At 31.9% G+C, this 21,466-nt stretch overlaps 1 protein-coding gene across 2 annotated transcripts; it reads right to left on the bottom strand.

Moving 5' to 3' along the window:
• Window positions 1-310: 310 nt before the first annotated feature.
• On the bottom strand, window positions 311-17,691 carry LOC125061330 (regulator of hypoxia-inducible factor 1-like). Of its 2 annotated transcripts, XM_047666723.1 has the most exons (12): window positions 17,560-17,691; window positions 13,171-13,298; window positions 12,004-12,292; window positions 11,163-11,274; window positions 5,954-6,041; window positions 4,936-5,102; window positions 4,338-4,523; window positions 3,574-3,753; window positions 2,843-2,993; window positions 2,312-2,489; window positions 1,783-1,925; window positions 311-1,572 (listed from the first exon to the last, which is right to left on the bottom strand). In XM_047666723.1, exons 1-12 carry the CDS (start codon window positions 17,633-17,635, stop codon window positions 1,372-1,374), a joined length of 1,899 nt encoding a protein of 632 aa, XP_047522679.1. In that variant the 5' UTR covers window positions 17,636-17,691; the 3' UTR covers window positions 311-1,371. The 2 variants fall into 2 exon arrangements, with proteins under 2 accessions (XP_047522679.1, XP_047522686.1); XM_047666730.1 differs by lacking the exons at window positions 311-1,572; window positions 1,783-1,925 and having other exon boundaries at window positions 2,318-2,502.
• Between the last annotated feature and the right edge of the window lie 3,775 nt (window positions 17,692-21,466).

Raw genomic sequence — 21,466 nt, 5'->3', positions numbered from 1 at the left:
AACGTATAAAACAAATGAAAACTTCACCTGCCTTGCGATTCTGTAACTCACTTAAATATAATACATAGATAAACAATAAACTACAAGCTCCCACCTTTTCAGAATGCCAAATCATAAAATGACTGCTTCACGACTGATTTGAGAGCGACCGCCGATGCGAAACCCGCTGTGTGAGTTCGAAAAGTGAGTTACAGAATCGCAGGGCTGGTCTCGAATTATTCGATTCCCTATTTCCCTAGCAGGCCGATGGTGGTAAGGTATTCGTATTATTAATAGTAGAAAAATGATTTAAATCAAATAAAAGCCTATGTTATGTATAAAGCTTTAATTGCATTATTTGTCTAAGACAGTGAATTTTAATGGAAAAGATTACCCTAAACTTTGAAATTTTTAATTTTAAACATAATATCTTCAAGTTTTACACAAAACTGATATAGTATCTCCTAAAAATTTGTTTGCACTAAATTTGATCTTTGTTCTAACAAAGAGAAATCAGTCACATTAACTTAAAAAATTAAAAAGTAATACGGTCAAACTCAGAGTCGTCCTTAATTTAGGACGACAACGATTATCTCTAATGATACTTATATTACTACGAATTCTTATGTTCAATGGTAAACTATCAGTTTGACTGAATGTAAGTAATTGTCATCTCTTAGGCTGTGTTTCTATCGCTACTGTTAACAACTAATCATAATTATTTGGCGAAATAATTAACGCAATTATCCATTTATAATCATCCTTTTTCATGTAAAAAACAATGGATAGACGTCATTTAATTGATGACGTCATGAAATTTGAAAACAAATAATCCCATCGTTGTCTTATTTTCAGTTTTAATTTTTCTGTAATACACCGTCGTATTAGTAGCTTATATAAATAAACCCGATTATTTTATATAAAAATGATGCGAGTTTCTGTATTTAAAGTTGAATTTGTAGATAATACTTTTAAAAACAATTAATGTGTAAAGAAAATGCAACGACTAAAATAAATTACCAAACAGTCGGTTGAATATAGAAACTGAACGTTAATATGGATTATGATAGGAATAGAAAACGGCCGTAACCTAGATATTGATATTTTTTTATATTTTAGTGATATAATTAATACACATGTAGCTGGAATTCAAATCTATCAGCAACAAACGCGCCATCGTGTTATCTTTAATTGTATATTCTCGTCCCTAACTGTCGGGTATTAACAAGTGACAATTGACAATTGTGTGACAAACAAGTGACAATTTCCTTTTTAGATTAAGTACGTACAACCCGATAAGGTGAAATACCTAACCGCAAATCAAATATACTAATTAAACTTTAAATTAAATAGTAATTAAGATGGATTTAAAAATCACAAATCTAAATATTATTATCTCCTCTTTTTTAAAGAAGACTTTCTTCTTCTTGTGTTCTTAGGTGATGGCTTTTGGTGTCTTATGGTGGGTGTTTGTGAAGCTTGTAAGGACGATATAAAAGTGTTTAAAGTCTTCTGGAATGGGGCTTCTACGAGGAGACTGAGTGGCACCGCGATTACATAGGTCCACCATATAGTCGATATTAAATCAGACGCCTGCAACAATATATATCTTATGTTTAATTAAGAAAATATTCCATATTTTTACGTTTATTTGGCAAGATTTTGTGTGAGACATTTTGGGAAAAATTCATCTTAGACGTGCTGGAATAATAATATTATAATCATGCGAGATAAAACTATGCAGTTAATAATAAATAGGTAAATTATTTACATTTGCCATTTGCAAGGACTCTAATAACTTACAATATTGGCCACGGAGACTTCGGATAGAGTTCGACGTGAACCAACCAGAATGAGGTTGACGCACCAGTGCAGCATCAGGGCTGATAACGACAAACGTCCCGCCACTTGGAGAAAACGTATTGACATGATGCGACGAATGAAATCTGTAAGTGAGCAAACCATTCTTCATTTTCTACCCTTTTCTATTAATCAAGTATATTATTAATGAATTTCTAAATGGCAATATGTTCATTGCCAGTTATATCTTCGCATTTTTAATTTGCGTATAAATACAATCAGGTAACCAGACTATTAGATGCTCAGAAATCGTGGGAAGAGTTCGTTCATATACTCTTAGTAATAAAAATCCTAAAAACAATATCTGCGCATCAAAAAGCATCGGCTAACTTATTTGGTAGGAACTAATGTATATTCCCTCAGTAATATTCTCTTGCTTTAATTCGTAACTCAATTACGTTAAAAAAGGAGGTTTTAAACTATGTGGATATGTACAAGTACTTATGTACAATATTTATTATTTTGGACTTACTGTCGACATTGTTGACGAAACCCAAGACGTAGAATGCCGCTAGGATCGCAAAGAGTGGACGCTCTACTCCCAAATAAAGAGCCGTTGTGAGACGAGACGTGCTGTCCTCTATATAACTGCCAGACTTAATACACGCTACGTGGATCGGAATGATGAGGTGGAATGTCCATCGTAATATCTGGGGAAAAAATCTGGGTTATAGGGCCCTTATTAGTCTTGTCTTATTCTTATAATTTGCCAGCGAAATTTACAGCCTGGATATACTACATATTTAATTTAAAAAACACTATTATAACGCCTATATTTCTGTGTAATTGTCCGGCTTTGGTCAAAGCTAAAATGTCACATATTCTGTTTATTATAGGAACTAAAGATAGCTGTTTTCAGAATTCCAGACTTAAATCGTGGCTAGTGATTTTATAATTTACTATTGACCGGCGCAAGGGTTTTATCACCAGTCCTACCACGAGACCCACAAAGTATAAAAAGGAAGTAATTTATGAAATGAAAGAAAAGTAATATGAACAATACCTTATAATCGAAAAATTTGTATCCGCTCTCCTGTATATTGTAATGCACGTGAGCAAGCCAAAGTCCTAGCAAGCAAGCGGGCAGACTCCCCCATGGCGCTACGTAGAAACGATAAAAAGATGGCTCCGTACGAAACGTATTGCGAACATTCCTAGAAATCGATTAAAAATAGTATTTTATACAAAAGTAGTTAGTTAGTTTTTCAATGTATTAAAGTTTTATGCAAGCTAATTTTATGCATTTGTAAGGGAGCGTGGAAGTATTACGTAAGGAATTTGGGGGGGTCCTTTTGTAAAACGTTACGATGCGGGGCGGGGATTGAATTAAGCGTTATTATTCATATTATGTTCGACTTTCCAGTACTTTACACCACATAATGGTAACTTTTAGGTATAAAGAGTCACTGGGTGGTCACGAAACGTTTTACTATACTTGGGTACAGAAAAACGTTACGCGTTACATGTGGGGGGGGGTCAAATATCTCCAAAAATTGCGTGACGTAATACTTGAACGCTCCCTAAGAAAAATACAAATTTTATTTAAAAATTATTTTTCATTTCTATAATATAAACGGAGCCACCGTAAAGTGTGAGAGATAAATTATAAAAGTGATCTTTATAAAATGCATTCAAATGCGTTCTCACTATAACAATAGTAATTTATTAACTACAATGGCAATTTCGGTTGGGTAGCTAGGTATAGAACGCGTATAATATATGAGAAATACTTACTCAGGCAGCATTATATATAGAAGAGATTTCCAGTCGTTGACATAAGCTAGAAATACGTTGAGAAGACATGAGCCAAAAAACAGCGCTGTCAACAGTGGCACTGCCCGTCTGCCTGTTTGTTGCAGCCACAGCGTAAGTGCCGCAGCCATAATGTACAGCTGCATGTCCACCGCTAAAAACCTATGCCAAACATACTGATCTCACTGATCTTCTCTCTTTTTAGCTTAATTTTTATATTAATAAGTTTTCTAGTATTAAAAATAGGAAATAAATCAATAAATCAAATACACGTATTTTATCTGAGAGCTAAATAGATTTTCTAGTTTAGAGTCATCACAGTTATTGGTTTCAACGGGAATCAAATATACGGAATTATATAAATGGCATAGTTTGCATATTTTTCACATAGTTTTTCCTAATCTACTTGACATGACTTCTAAAACTCAATTTCTATCTCAATGGTGTCTAAGTATGATCTGTCTAAGTGTGATCGGCTTAGGAGGAGCCACCTTCAGTTAAGGAGTTTTGTTTTGTTGTTGTCAATTGAGTTGGAAGCCGTTGCAGGTGACCATGGGCGGAAAATAGCACTGATGTCTTAATAACCCTTGCTTGTCTTCTGTCCATACAAACGCACCATATATTAATTTAATTAAAGGCTACTTGCCTTCCTTGCTAACCTTACCATGATAACGTCTTGTGTTTTAAATTCGAGAGCTTTTTGGCTTTATACTCATTTTTTTAATACTTATTACCAAGATACCTACCAAGTCTGTAGCAAGCAATGTTCATCTGGGTTAACTAGATTTTGGAGAAAGAAAACGTGGCTGAGAAATTTCCTCCGGCAGACATCGCTCTCGGCAGCTACAACGCTCTGCCATTGGGGACCGTCTCCAACACGACGCCACCACGTTGCAGCGAAACCCACTACCACGAGATGTACGGGAGCTAACCTAGCATTAGGAACCTGAATTACTTGTTAATAATACTTTTAAAATACCGGTCGTACAACGACATATTCTTTGTCCGCAGATTTATAACTTCAAGACTAAGATCAGCCAACACCGTAAGATTTTTTAAAGCATTTTCTACAAATAAACATTGACTTCATAATATCATAGCTCAATAAAAATTATATATAGAAATTATTAGATTATAATGAGCATTTTAAATTAGTTTTTCTATAAATTAGAATTTTTTTTAATGTTTCTTAGATCATTAGTGTTATATTTTATTTTAGTGTGAGTATATTAGACAATGTATTAAAAACTTACTTAATGAATTCTGTGTAAAATATTTGATTGACAATCTTACAATTCTCCTTGCTACCTACACTAGAAAGTGTAGAATGCGATTAAATCTTACCTCACAAGTCTGTGTAACAGACACATTGGAAGATGAGCAAGGCTCAATTTCCGAGTCTTGGAAATAAGAAGGAGACTATAGGCCAAAAGAAAGTTCGAGATAACGACGAAACCCATTACTAGAGCAGATCCGTTGCGTATAAGCATTGCTGCTGGGTGTTGTAGGAGCTGAAATTTAAAATTAGGTATTCATTTTATTGAGTAATTGATCAATTTTTTAATTGTTTTATACATATAACTTGCTTTAAGGGAAGTGTTCAAAGGTGCGTTTAATGCAAAAAATACAAAAAACTTCACTTTCGTTCTAAATACCAGCATTATTAAACGCACAGTTTGAAGTGAAACTTCTTTAGGCGCATGAGGGTAACATTTTTACGGATGAAACGCAAAAATATTAACGTCACAAATGTGCATGGATGTGCAGCGTTTTTGTCGAAGAAAAGGGAGAGAGCGATTGAGACCGATGGAGAGAGAGTGAGAAGGAGATGAGAAGTGCATATAGAAATTATATTTTTAAAATTAAAATTTCTTAAAGAGAATTTGTAATATTAGTATTTTATATTTTATGCAAAATTATTTATTGAAATCTCAAATGACGACTTGTAAATTGAAATGCCACGTGTTTTTATTATCGAAGAAATATATTTAAAAAATTAAATTTATAATTTGTATTAATTTTCGACACTTATTATTTTAATGACAATTAAATTCCTAACATATTTTCCTTTTTATTGGAAATCTAAAGTTTTAGTTTTGTATAAATATGAACAAGTCTTAAAAATTAATTTGCCAAAGAAGTTTCACTTGTGTACTTTGTACGCACGCACTTTTTTTTTACTTCTGGCAGTGTGAGTGTTTATCGGCGGCTGAATATTCAACATCAGGTAAGCCACCTGCCCGTTGCCCCCTAAACCAGCCCCCTTTACTTAAGTTTGTCATTTTTTACAAGTCAAAATTAACTTTATAATCGATTAGTACTTCAAACGGTCAATACCTGTGATGAGACAAAAAATACTCACTTGTTCCAGCCGAGTCGGATTGTATAAGTATAGTTTATGCTGGATCTCCGATGTATGCGTCATCATCACCAAAACCAACAGCAATACTCTGCAATACATAGAAGGATGTGTTTACAATATGTAATTTATTTACGGCGTCGAGCTAGCAACATATGATGGCTGCATGGAATTGCGGCGGACCTCCAAGCCATGGGAATGACGAACTGGAGTAGAAAATAGGAACGGCTGGAGATTTTGCTCGACTAAGCCAAATCTGGATGAAAGTAGCGCGTTGATGATACTTACTGACTTACGCTATATAGTCTAGTCGACAAGTTGAAAATGGAACAAAATAGAGATACTACTCTTAAAATTATGTGCGATAGCTCATTGGATCCGGAATGACGTCTAGAAAAATGTGCTAAAAGCGTGTATTAGCACATAAAAAATTGCAAAAGTTATAGACAATTAAAGATGAAAAAAAAATGGCATTTAGTTTTTTGCCAATATTTAATAAACTATTAATATTTAAGATAATTTCAAATAAAGATTCTGAAAGAGAAGGAAATTTACAATAAAAAACTCCGAACTTCCGGAACTCTATCTCCATTATTTATAATTTTAATTTAACGCTGAAAATAGGTCTGCGGGTGACATTTTTAGGATTTGCGCGTGGCGTCAAAAGCGACTACGGCACATTAATTAATTTATTTAAGGTATTGAATTTTTTTTTAAATTTGAAAAAATTATGGTGTGTTCTGAACACTATAATTAATTTTTTTCCGTTGAAAATTTTACTTAAAGTTAATTTTTCAACAAGTTAAATAATTGTTAACTAACGAAATTTTCTCGAACGACCGTCTTAATTGTAAGTGAAAAAAAATGTTTAAATAATGGTCGTAAAAATATTTCGCTTCGTAGAGCCTTTCTTACATACATACTTAACATGATCGTGCCATAAAAGTTAAAAAAATATTTATACTTTGTTTATAACATTTTTTTTACTTAAACAAAAACTTAAAAATCCATGTAATGTTGTTAAAAAAAGTCTTTTTTCTCTAAATCATCATATAATAGTTTTTTTATTAATACAAGGTATTTATTGATTTGCAAAAAAATAAATTCCCGCCATTTGTTGATAAATTTAAAAAAAAAATTGATTAAATCAATATTTTTAAAAAAAAATTTAACAAAACTTTATTACATTAAAAATTTTATGATTTTTAAAAAATTTTTTTTTCCTTAATAACAATTTTTAATTGTTTATAATCTTTTTTTTTAATTTTCTATTGTTTAAATAATTATTTAAGAAATTTTTTTTTTCTAAAAATCATAATTGACAGTCCTCTATAAAGTAACAGAAAAAAATTTTTTTTTAATCAACAATTCTATTGTTTATTAACTTACCAATTTGTTATAAACAAATATTCAACTTTTTTTTATTTTTTTTCTAAAACTTCTAAAATTAACAAAAACAACCATATATGTATAACAAAGTATAGAAAAAAATTTTTTGTGATTTTTTTGATTATCGTGAATATTACTTTTATTTAAAAAAATTTTTTTTTTCTATACTTTGTTATATATGGTTGTTTTTGTTAATTTTAGAAGTTTTAGAAAAAAAAATAAAAAAAAGTTGAATATTTGTTTATAACAAATTGGTAAGTTAATAAACAATAGAATTGTTGATAAAAAAAAAAAATTCTGTTACTTTATAGAAGACTGTCAATTATGATTTTTAGAAAAAAAATTTTCTTAACTAATTATTTAAACAATAGAAAATTTAAAAAAAACGATTATAAACAATTAAAAATTGTTATTAAGGAAAATTTTTTTTTTTTAAATCATAAAATTTTTAATGTAATAAAGTTGTGTTAAATTTTTAAAAAAAAATATTGATTTAATCAATTTTTTTTTTTAAATTTATCAACAAATGGCGGGAATTTTTTTTTTGCAAATCAATAAATACCTTGTATTAATAAAAAAACGATTATATGATGATTTAGAGAAAAAAGATTTTTTTTAACAACATTACATGGATTTTTAAGTTTTTGTTTAAGTAAAAAAAATGTTATAAACAAAGTATAAATATTTTTTTAACTTTTATGGCACGATCATGTTAAGTATGTATGTAAGAAAGGCTCTACGAAGCGAAATATTTTTACGACCATTATTTAAACATTTTTTTTCACTTACAATTAAGACGGTCGTTCGAGAAAATTTCGTTAGTTAACAATTATTTAACTTGTTGAAAAATTAACTTTAAGTAAAATTTTCAACGGAAAAAAATTAATTATAGTGTTCAGAACACACCATAATTTTTTCAAATTTAAAAAAAAATTCAATACCTTAAATAAATTAATTAATGTGCCGTAGTCGCTTTTGACGCCACGCGCAAATCCTAAAAATGTCACCCGCAGACCTATTTTCAGCGTTAAATTAAAATTATAAATAATGGAGATAGAGTTCCGGAAGTTCGGAGTTTTTTATTGTAAATTTCCTTCTCTTTCAGAATCTTTATTTGAAATTATCTTAAATATTAATAGTTTATTAAATATTGGCAAAAAACTAAATGCCATTTTTTTTTCATCTTTAATTGTCTATAACTTTTGCAATTTTTTATGTGCTAATACACGCTTTTAGCACATTTTTCTAGACGTCATTCCGGATCCAATGAGCTATCGCACATAATTTTAAGAGTAGTATCTCTATTTTGTTCCATTTTCAACTTGTCGACTAGACTAATAGTTTGGAAAAGTCCTGTCTTTGTATCATAATTTATTAGATGTGTTTGTTCTGTAATTTATGTATTTTGGTTTAACTCTTATTCATTCCAAAACGATACTTTTCGTGCTTGAACTGACGCCTTAGTTTGATATTAACAATAGGCATTCTTTAATTATTAGATTAGGTCGATGTTTTTACAGATTTTTATTTTCAAAATATCACACCATTTTTAATCACAAAATCAATTACGCATATTAATTAAGTATATCGATTAAGTAATGAGTCAAGGTCTTTGATTGACCTAGCTCTACTGTGTGAAGGTCACTTACTGAACAGTTTTATATGGCGTGTTCGAGGAGCGGATACACTGTATACTCCAGTCAAATTACGAAATAAATAAACATGAGCGAACACAGTTTGGGGATTTTGAGGATCGATAGGGGGGTGTATTCTGAGCATAAATTCCAATTTGAGGGGTTGTACTGAGGTCAGCTCAAGGTCATTTCGATGGAAACGCGTTTAACTCGATATCTCGAGAATGGTTAGTGTTAGGCGAAAAATTATAGAGACCTTTTCTTTTCCAAACAAAATTTACTAACTTTTTTATCTGAAACTTTTTTTTATAACATTAATATTTTTCAAGTTATTACTCCCGCAAGGCAAACATTTTACTTTTTTATCCATTTTTCGTCGTTTTCTCCCCAACCATTCAATTTTATTAAATTTTACCGATCATCGAAGTGTAGAACTTTTAATTATGAACAATTTTGTTCTCAAACTTTTTTCCTGGAAAGTCGATATAATATTAACAATAACGCGTAATTCAATCTCCGCCCCACATCGTAATGTTTAACAAAAGGACCCTCCCCCAAATTCGCTACGTAATACTTGAACGCTCCCTAATGCACATTCATGTCTCCAGAAGCATGGCGAGTAGGACGTACGGGACTTTCCCAAAATGAATCGTCTTATTGCGCGAGTTGAGTTCGGTGGCGGTTGATGTAGATAGTCTGGCTAACGAAAGTAGATACTGGATTTTTTTGCAAACTTTTTATATGACAACACTAAAGTTAGTACGGTCAAAATGTCTTGATATTTTTTTATTTTAAATAAGTACATATTAGTTTTAGTTACTTTAGATAATGTTATTGTTCTTTTACAGATAGTCTTGAGATTATTAGCCAACGGTTATGAATTTAAGAAAAACAAAAATGAACGTTCATTATTAATTGAACGATATGATATAGCTGCATGGAGACACCGCTTTTTGCGTACCATTGCATCGAAACGTGCAGAAGGCAAGCCAATAATCTACTTAGATGAAACTTATGTCCACAAAACCTATAAGCCTAAAAATTGCAAGCATCCACTAGTAAAATAAAAATGAATGTCAAAGTATCAAAGTGAGTTGTTCCAACTTTCTTTTTTACTTTAGGGCTGCCATACTGATATTTTTTAAATTTGCCGCGCTTTTTCAGTATCAACTTTCATTAGCCAGACTCTATTATGTTCAACTATTTGTTAAATGAAACACTTTGTTTGAAGCTGGTATGGGTGTCAACTGGCTTTGTTCAAAACATGACCTTAAATCAAACATAAAATTAGGGGAAGTGGGGTTGCGACGCTATCAAAAAACTAACTTTGCTTATTTGACGGTTCTTAAATCTAAGTATAGTCGACCTTTTGGGACATTATCGGAAACGAGAATGTTAAATTACAATTTATGAGTGTGGGTAAAATTAAAGGGCTAATTTTCGCTTCAAGTGAGCGATGATTGCTAACATTTGGCTCACGCTTAATTATTAACTAAAATATATATAATATGTAACTTAAAAAATGTTAGGTTACATAACTCGCAACTACCGCATTTTTGAGAAACATTTTGTTACCATTTTTAGCTTTATTTTTTTACCCATTTAAATATAATAATTTACTATTACCCTACGCGGAAATTTCAAATTAAACAAATGCTGTCTTTATAAATAGGTAAGTATTTAACAAGGTCATAATTATCGTAAGGTAAACGGGAACCCGGTAACTTTCAATTTTCATTTTTTTGTTTTCTGAGTTCTTCTTAATCCGTGAACGTAGTCTTTTTAATTGTGTACTATTGAGTAATATATAAAAGTATATAATACTAGCTGACCGGGCAAACGTCGTTTTGCCATATCATTTATAATAAAAAAATAGGGGTTGATCGTAGAGGAATGAAAGTTAGGGGTTGTATGTATTTTTGTATGTTGTATCATAAAAAAATAGAAATTAAAAATTTTGTCTAAAAAATAAAATAAAAAATTTAGGGGTGGACTACCCCTAACATTTAGGGGGATGAAAAATAGATGTTGGCCGATTCTCATAGATACCGGATAAGCACAAAAAATTTCATCAAAATCGGTCAAGCCGTTTCGGAGGAGTATGGCAACGAAAACTGTGACACGAGAATTTTATATATTAGATATTAATTCTGGCCGTAAATTATTTAAATTAAAAAAAGTCATCTTACCGTAGCCCCTGTATGGGAGTAAGCGAAGTAAGCCGCGAATCTCCATCTTCGAAGGTGGTCGTCAAGCGGTTCCAGTTGCAACGAAGTGACCATGCCAGAATATATGGATTCTCTACATAAATTTTAAAATTGTAAGCCAACATCTAATGAAAGACGAAAAACAAGTACCCAATTTTTAGAAAATTTCAGAAATGATATGATCTATATCTCATAGAGTGAAAAATCTAAAACGAGAATGGAGTAAAATAGGTGTAGGTATAATGATTATAGGAGGTTTAATGATAGGAGCAGAGCTTCAATGAAAAATTTTGCAAAAAGGGGGAAAAGTAGCTTGTTAAGAGCTTCTCTCTGTTTCGTATTTAAAAATAGGGTGCGTGTACTTATGTATGCGCGTAAGAAGTTATACTTCTTTGGCATTATTAAAAATAGTTTTTGATTGCATGCAAATAATTAATTACAATTAAATAATCAAAGACTGGAAAAGGAGTCATTATAGTCAATAAAGTTCAGTTTACATTTGAAAAATTATTATTAATCAAACATAAATTCTATTATTATTCGAATGTTGTTTTTAAATTATTTCCAATGGCGTAGCATCTTCCGTGGGCAACTTCATTCTGTTAATTTTGTGTCACGGTGCGCGCGCATCGTAAAATTTCACTCTCATCAATTTTTCATAACGCGCCTAAAGAAGTATAACTTCAAAAATATATTTATGGTACATATTTTTGTTTATGCCTCGTCCGAATCATAGCGGGAAACTTAGATCTATAAAAAAATCCTCTTATCGTTTCATGCTTATTCTTAGATATATCTTGTTTATTCAATGTTTCATACTTACTTGTATCTGCTATGACATCGTAAAGTGTACCGACAACATTCAGCGCGACCAACAATCCAATCACGCACAAATATGCTAGTTCTGCTGTGTCCACATCTTTACTCTCCTTCTGACTACTGCAAGTATGGGATAGGATAGAAGCCTTAAGTCCTGGTACCAAAGCATGTTGGTCCACACAGCGCTCAAAACGTAGCGTAGTATTGGGCTCTGATGATGGACAGCGCGCTGAGATGCAGTAACCGCGGTGAATGAGTGTCCGATTGAAATGGCGAGGGTCCGAAGAATATTCCTGGGAAATACCGTAAGAGTTTTATAGAAGTTGTAAGACAAGTTGGTGCTGCTCATATACTAACGGTTCCCATACTATATAGGTCTAGTTAACTCTTTAATAAAATACTTAATTCAAAGAAACTGCAACTTCTCGATATATCTTTATATAATAGGAGGGCAAACGAGCCTATAGGTCGCCCGAAAAGGGCAGTCATCGCAGCTCATAGAGACCCATTTTTAGTGGATGCATTGCCGGCCTTTGAGGGAAGAGTACACTCGAATTTTGAATAGTGCGAGGTCGTCACTCTCAGGAAATACCTCCACCGGGAGACGATTCCAGAGTTCGCTAGTTCGCAAAAGAAAATGCCTTGTGAAACGGACTGTGGAAGACTTGCAGCCATCAAGGTGATGGTAATGAAATATTGGAAATATTCATTGACAGGTAGGTTTAGCTTATACGAGACACGTTCAAAGTTTTAACTTTGCATTTACATGACGATGCATATAATTGAAGGGACGTTTTAGAGAACGAAATTCTGGTTTGATAGTTATGAAAAGAACACTATAAATGGTTATACGGTAATGGTTATACATATAGAACACACTAAAATCCGTTTACATCGGGTGTGAGTGTTTAAGTGAGTTACAGAATCGCAAGGCTGTCCAGCCACTTAAACCAAACAATAAAACAATACAAACTCCCTCCTTATCAGAGTGCCAAATCGTAAAATGACTGCTTTACGACTGATTTGAGTGCGACCGCCGCTGTGAAAACCGCTGTGTGAGTTCGAAAAGTGAGTTACAGAATCGCAAGGCAGGATCCAAATAGACCGATTCAGCGCTACTGCAGGGTATATAGATTTGGACGTTAAAAAATATTTCGTAATAAGATGTTACCTGAATATGATTATACGCTGAAGAGGATTGACGCTGTGTCAATTTAAAGGTACCGGTGCAGTAGAGTCCTCCTGCTGCTAGGCATCGATCATAGTCATCCAGGTGAAACAGCCGAGGCAGAGATAGTTCTTGGAACAAACATCAATCGAATTGTATACAAAAATGATTAATTAATGCTAAAATGCAGTAAGGTAATTTGAACTAAGAAGAAGTCAGAATTAAGTCCTTTATCTTAAATGTCTGCCCTAAAACAGAATTGGTAATGGGCGGGGCATATAGCAAGATACACAGATAAAAGGTGGACTTTAAAGATGTACTGTATGGAATGGACCAATCACAAAGGGAAGAAGGAGAAGAGAGCGCCCAAAAAAAAGTGGGTAGAAGAAATATAAGCGGTTGCAGGAAGCGAATGGAGAAAGAAAGCCATAGACAGAGTCAGTTGGAAAAAGCTGGACGAGGCCTTTACTCGTGAAGGGGTTCCGATCGACGGTACTGAAGGTAGCTAGGATTAAGGATATATAGGATAACAAGATAAAAATAATATAAAAAATCTAAGCTAATATATTATCTTAATATCTTAATATATATAAATCTCGTGTCACAATGTTTGTCCTCAATGGACTCCTAAACTACCGAACCGATATCAATCAAATTTGCACACCGTGTGTACCTAGTTTGATCCAACTTAAAAGATAGGGTAGTTTAAATCTCAAATTATAGTCGCAATTTTAATTAAAAATATTTGTTTATTATTTGATACAATTCTAACAGATGGCGCTGTGTTAAAATTATCAACGTTTCACATAAGCTGTCATCTACCTTTCACATAAGTTCTCCTACCGTTTCCCTTGAATAGTTTACTACTATGTAATATAACAGAAACTTTAGCCACAGCAACGCTTGGCTAGCCGAGTCTGCTAGTAATTATAAATATTATACATATAAATATTATAATATTTCCTGATTGGAAATTAAACAGGCTTTATTAATATTATTATTATTAGCTTAAACGTCAATCAGAACCACCTCATTCACCATTGTAACAAACCGTATAATGTATGTATCTCACGTAATCATAATTTATGAACGTAAGTACGCTAAAATATTAAAATATAACTTAAAGAATTGTCAAGAAAGTATAATATCTTATTAACTATTTATAGTTATCCTGTAATCAAATAAAATAATTTTGAAAAAATATATTCGAAAGAGAAGGGTAAAAAAGGCTTCTTTGTGACGTTCATTGAACTTATCAGGAAAACTACGATCTTTCACGGAACATATTTAACACATTCAAGCAATGCAAGGTCGCAAATTTTACAAGAATAAAAGATATTGTCAACGTTTTAAAGTTGACAGTTTCTACTATTACGGCTATTTGAATTTTATTTAACTAGCTAGTAGCTGCGCAATAATTTTTATTTATTTAGGGTCTGTTTCACAATGTACGGATAAGTTCTACATAAGTTCCAAATTAGCTATTTATTACTTATTGGTAGGATACACACTATTGTTGCGTTTCACGACTGTCAGATAGCGCTATTCGTCAGATAAAGTCCATCATAAGTTATGAGTCCGATGAATGTCAAATAGCACAATTTATCTTCCAAATAATTTATGTGTTGCATAGCTATTTGTTACTTTATCCATACATTGTGAAACAGACCCTTAGTATAATAATACTAAAACTCTGAAAATTCTAAAATCGGTCTATTGATGAAAATCGCATTAAAGATATTATATCTTAATATATATAAATTACGCGTCGCGTTGTTTGTCCGCTATGGACTCCTAAACTACTTAACCGATATCAATCAAATTTGCACATCGTGTGCAGTTTGATCTAACTTAAAAGATAGGATAGCTTACATATATTTATAATTCTATTGAACGTGTGTATGTCACTGAACTCCTCTTAAACGGCTGCGACCGATTTTAATGATTTTTTTGTATGTTTGGGTGGAGCCCTGGGGCCTTAGTCAAGATGCCTTAACAGTAGTGTATGTAGAATTAGGATATCAAACAAAGTATAAAAGTACCGACAGCAGTACCATCTGCCGGGCTGATTTATGAATCTAAACCATCAAGGGGCCTTAGTCAAGATGCCTTAACAGTAGTGTATGTAGAAAGTCAAAAACTAAATTTGTATGAAAACTTTTCGTGTCGAAACGTACTTTCATACGTTGTTCGATATCCTAATTGCTTGAATTATCTCTAATGCTGGACAACGTCTGTGGGGTCCGCTAGTTAAGTATATAAAATATGAACTACTTAAAAACAAACAAGTGTAATATTATATACATGTATTAGCGAACCCGACAGACGTTCTCGTGTATGATATTGCAACCGAATAGGACATTAAACAAAGTAACGACTGGAGCACCATCTGCCGGGCTGATTTTGTGAATCTAAACCATCGAGGGCGACACTCAAACGCATAGAAAGAAAGTCATCAGTCAGTCAGAAATTAAATTAAAACTTGCCCTCGAACCGGGAATCGAACCCGGTACCCCTCACCTAGCTGCCACTTAATAAGACCGCTAGGCTATGAGGCCCCCCTGAAGTAACCTTTCGTTGTCAACTAATTAAATTCTGTTTTTTCTTTTTTCTTTTACCCAAAAAATATTTAGCATTACCTTCTTGTTTTATAAAAAAAACTATATGTGAAGATTTGTAATTGGTCCACAATGTTATATATATATATATATACATATATTTCTGTATTGTGCTGTGAATCTTCTAAATAAATAAATAAATAAGTGTGAAAAACTTAGGTGAATTAATAAACTACATTAAGTGCGTAATACTTTCATTTATGGCGAACTAAAATACAAGATCTATTTCAAAAATTCAATAACTTTGTGACAATGAACGTTCGAAGCAAGCGATCTATTTTTATAACAGATAACTCGATCAGTATAAAACGTCCTTGACTTATATGAAATGATAAATAACACAAAAAATAACTTAAATAAAATGTGTGTGTATACGATTGCAAAAGATCCCGAAGAATTATTATTATAAACACAAAAAGCGTTAGTAACAAATTCATTATCAAAATGATGAGTGAATGAGCAATCGTTATTAATATATTACATAATTTAATCTGCAGAAACGACGAAAGAGTTTGAGATGCGGTCATGTTGGAACTACCTAATTTGGTTTTATTACGCACTTGCGATAGCAATGCCGGTTTTGTATGCAATTTCGAAGCAATCAATATCCGTAGAAAATAACTTTGAAATCGGGATAATCATTGGGAATTACAGATCGATCAATATCGATCTTAGCTAATATAAAAGGTAATAAAAACTAGCTCTGTTGATTTCGTTTACCCGAGTCACACATAAATAAATGTACGAGTATATATAACGACCAAAGACCTGGCAGCTACGTCGGACAAAAATTTAGTCTAGTATTTAAAGGGGGAACGCTACCAGTATCTTCGGAACCATGCCTTAAGGGACCTTTTAATAATATAATTTAGTTATTATATTTTATGAGTATTTATTGATTTTTTGTTATTATTTAATTGATTGCAATTTAAAGTCTTTCTGTTTTATGGTATGGATATAATGTTACATTATTAATAAATGTTACAATTAAATGTTGTTGTTAAATCTTTTTCAATTATAATTTTTTTCATTTTTTAAACTATATAGGTATATATTGTTGTTATATATTCTACCAGAAATGATTTAGATGCGCAACCGAAACAAGTATTTACACAGATTGAAAATAATTGTAGAAACATAATAATTGCATTCGCAAGTATTTTCATAGCTTGGTGCGAATTTTTTTCTTTATGATCATAAAAATATTTAAACATGTTGTTACCTTTTTAGTCTTAGTATAAATTCCTTGAGTTACAGATGATGATTTATATGCAACAATATTGCAATAGCAAAACAAAACGTAAGTAGGCTTTATAATAAAAATACAATTATTTTCTTACGTCACTTCTTCGGCTGACTAAAAAATGCTACAATTTTACTTAATTTTATTTATATATCAAATACCCGTACACGTACCTAACTTAACCACTGCACTTCCTAGCAATCACAAATGAAATCTGTCTTAATTAAAGTAGTAGCTACTCTATGCCTTAAACTGTAATTTTAATCAATAAAAGCCGGGCTCTTGTTTCGATTATAAGGATAACAAAAATCTGACCTTTTGTCTGTTAAAACAAGGAGACTGGCAGACACAGTACTGATTGTGCTCACATACTATATTCATTCACTATATCTAGAGGTACTCACGTATTATTTCACTTTACTGATCTAAAAACTTATTTATTTACTTACGAAATTTAATAGGGATATTACGATTATTTCACTTAAAATACCTTAGGCCTCATAGACATCTAAAATAGCTAGAAAGTAATACCAGTAATTTCCTTTTTAGCAGCCACAACCGTCGCACTAAGTACGCATAAACTGAGTATGCGGCGCGAAGTTGCCATTGCGTTGACGCGTCACGAAGGATACTCTCTCAACTAGTGGCGGCCCGCCCGCCCTTAGCTTTATAAACGACGGATAACCCTGACATTGCCAAGCTTTAAGGCTGTTTACATTAAGTATTTTTGCAAATTACTACGCATTTATCACTTATCAATATAAAATTTCAATCGTTTGCTAAATTCCCCTAACTTTAATGTGTAACAATCTTAGTTTTAAAGTAAAAAAATAATAATATGGCTTTGTTTAAATAAGTATCACAATAAAGCGAGGAAATGCTGCCAGCATTAAAGGTACACTGCCACAGGGACCAACCTTTTAAATTTGTTTAACCTTTCTATTTATTCAATTTGTTTATTATTATTATTACTACGTAGGTTACCGAGGCTGCGTTGGTGGGATGGAGTAGTCAAGGACCTCGAAACAATAGGGGTTAGCAATTGGACGCGGGAAGCACTGGATAGATTGCGATGGCGGAGTGTAATTGAGGAGGCTAAGGCCCACATGGGGCTGTACCATTGATGATGACGACGTAGGTTAAGAATATTGCAAATACTGTATATTTGTGTGTTGGAAATAAATTTTACATATCTGTTTACTTAATTAGTAGCTACATAGTTTTTTTATTTAGATTTATGTTCTGTTATAACTTATATAACAAGCACAAGTTTTAATAGAATAAATTCATTGTTTAAATATGTTTAATCCGTATCTTTTTAGTGTAATATAATCCTTGTTAGTAATATTTGAACTCCTCTCTAAGAGAAATAATTAACTTATATAGGTATAATCAGGTTCATAATGTACGAATTAAATTCACGCACCATTTGAGTTTAAATATTATATGAGACTCCGATCATAAAATATATTTATCTGATTTTTTATTTTAAAACAGAAAAAGTCTAAAAGTTAAATATGATATGCCATTATTTAAAGCTATAATGCATTTCCATACATTAAATATATACGATATTTACATTTTTCCTACGATAGTGGAACTACCATATATATAATATAGTAATTAATTACATATGTTAATATAATTCAATTCCTTATAGCGGCAAATTATACTTTCAAAAGGAAAAATGTGACGTCTTGTGTACGATGTCTGAGATTACTTATTAGGTAGTGACTAGGAATTCTCTAACTTAGTTAAATACTATTAGTATTATTTATCAAATTATATTTATGAATTAAATTTAATGTAGATACCTCTATAGTCTATATATTTGAAGTATGTAATCGAGTCATTCGGCTTATACACTTCATCGTTTGATCAATCCCATTTAGATAATTAATGCATTATTTTGTCTGTGTTTCATACATAAGTCCAGGGGCAATACACACTGTTGTGTATCCTGATATGACCCTTATTGGGGACTGGAATCAACTCCTACTTTTTCCATGGCAAAGATTCAAATCAATTAAACCGTAAGAGTTACGTAAATTTAATAAATTCGCATTCGTTAATGTACTTTCATATCCCATTATTCTTAATAATTTTGCTGTTCCGTTGTGTGACTCAAATTTTTCAGAAGGCAAAGCAATTATTTTTTATTTGCTTGAACAAAAAGTTAGTTTAAGTAATCTTAATGTTTAAATCTGTTAATTTCAGCGAAAACAACACCAAAACAACACAGTTTTATAATAATTAAATTAATCAAATATTTTTCTTTCGTTTTTTTTTTAATTTATTAAAAAATCCACTTGAATGAATACATATATATATATATATATCCATTCATAATGCATTCAAAGTAGATTGTATATATTCTGCATAAATACACAAATTTTCTTTGTTATGTAATACGTAAAGCTTGTTTATGAGTTGAATTTATTTATGTATATCGAAACTTAGTGTGCGAAATTGCACATCTTTAATAGGCAAACACTACATGCTTTTTACTTAATAACTATTACTATCAGAAATCTTAAAAAACCATAAATATATTTAACTGATAATTTATTTATTTTTTTATATAATAGGGGGGCAAACGAGCTTGCGGGACGACCAAAAAGGGCAGTCTACGCAGCCCATAGACACCCATTTTTAGTAGGTGCGTTGCCGGCCTTTGAGGGAGGAGTATACTCAAAAATATTTTTTTTTAAATAATTTTACTTATTGCAAAAATATTGAAAAAAAAGTAGAACCAAAACGCGAAGTCTTATATTAACAACAATGTACTCCAAATATCCTAGTCACCATATTTAATCGTCTTTATAATTGGATATTCCTGCAAAGGATAGATCGTTAGCGTAGGATTTTCCTCAGGGTTAAATTTTAGGCTAAATTTGGTAAAAACGTTGTGTTTAAAATTGTGGTCAATGCCAGAGTTTTTAAGGAGCGTTATCGAATTTAGTAAATCAAGGTGCATTTGTTTTTTGTTAATTTCATCATTTTATTAAATAATATTTGATTAATATACATGTTTATAGTTATTGTTTGTCAAATTTATGTAATTAATATATTGAGTTAAACGGAAATTAAAAAGGTTTTTAATAGTTATGTGACACAAATTAATTTTCGCACTGTCAAGAATTTTTTCGCAGAAATTTCAAGTGCAGTATACGGTATCAATAAGTTTAAATTTTGGACGCCACTTTTTCAATTACAAATATTTTACTGTTAATAATTCATATTCAGCAAAACTTGAATATATAATAATAATCCAGTGGCATTACAACCCTAAACTGGTGTTGTGTAGATTGCATCCGTTTTTTAAATAATTTACATTTCACACATGTCATCGATTTTTTGCTTTAAAACATGCCGGTTTCCTTACGATGTTTGTTTTCACAGTCGGAGCTAATTGCGCACATAGAAAGACAATTCCCTGCAGTGAAGAAAGGCACTGCCGTGATTTGAAACCTCTTTAAAAATATATAACAGTACTTACTATGCTTATAATAAAGTAAATCATAAGTTTCCTTTGATACTATGAATTGAAGTTTGCGAGCTAGTCAAGGTCAATATCTACCGGACAATACTTACTTCATGTTGACGCGTTATTAATTATAAAATCATTCCGAGGAAAGGTCAGGTCAAGCAAGACAAAACGTATTTCATGTCATCGAAGAGATTGTATATGCGACGTCATCTTGGACTTTCTTTTGCTTCCTGACTTTAATCATAATTTCCACAGATCGAAAACTGTACGTTATAATTATTATTTTCTATCAGTGAACAGTAATAAAAAATATGCGATCCAATTCTTCTACCTTTAAGAACTGATTGCCACTTCTTGAAAGGCAGTGTGTCAATGTCACGTGAGGCCGTTTGTATGTTAATGTAATGAAATTTAATTAAAAAAATAACCATAGGCGTCTTTTGTAAATTAGAGTAAACAAATTCAAAAGTACGCCAACATATCTGGCTGTAAAATAGACATCAAAAGGAGAATTCTCTTTTATTCTGTATACGGGTAGTAACTGTATTGTTTGTACGCTTTTGCTTAAAACACATTTAACAAATTTAGTGTTTCTAAATTAATTTATGGCATAGATTAGATGCCCCGGCAGCTTATATTTTCCATCGGCTCTATCCAAAAACCCGTCATAAAAAGCTTTTCTATTAAAAAAAAACAGTGGCGCTACAACCTCTTGAGGTCTTGGCCTCAGATATCTGAATCTGTTTCATGATCATTTTTAAATCTAAGAGGCAAGTGGGTGAGCAGCCTCCTAACACACGACGTCGACTTTTTGGGTCTAAGACATGTTGGTTTCCTCACGATGTTTTCCTTCACCGTTCGAGCAAATGTTAAAAGCGCTCATAGAAAGAAAGTCTATTGGTGCAAAGCCGGGGATCGAACCTATGACCTCATGTAAGAGAGTCGCAC

Source organism: Pieris napi, chromosome 2, assembly GCF_905475465.1.
Source record: "Pieris napi chromosome 2, ilPieNapi1.2, whole genome shotgun sequence".
NCBI classification, from domain to species: Eukaryota; Metazoa; Arthropoda; class Insecta; order Lepidoptera; family Pieridae; genus Pieris; species Pieris napi.
This window is presented reverse-complemented; position numbering and strand designations above follow the sequence as displayed.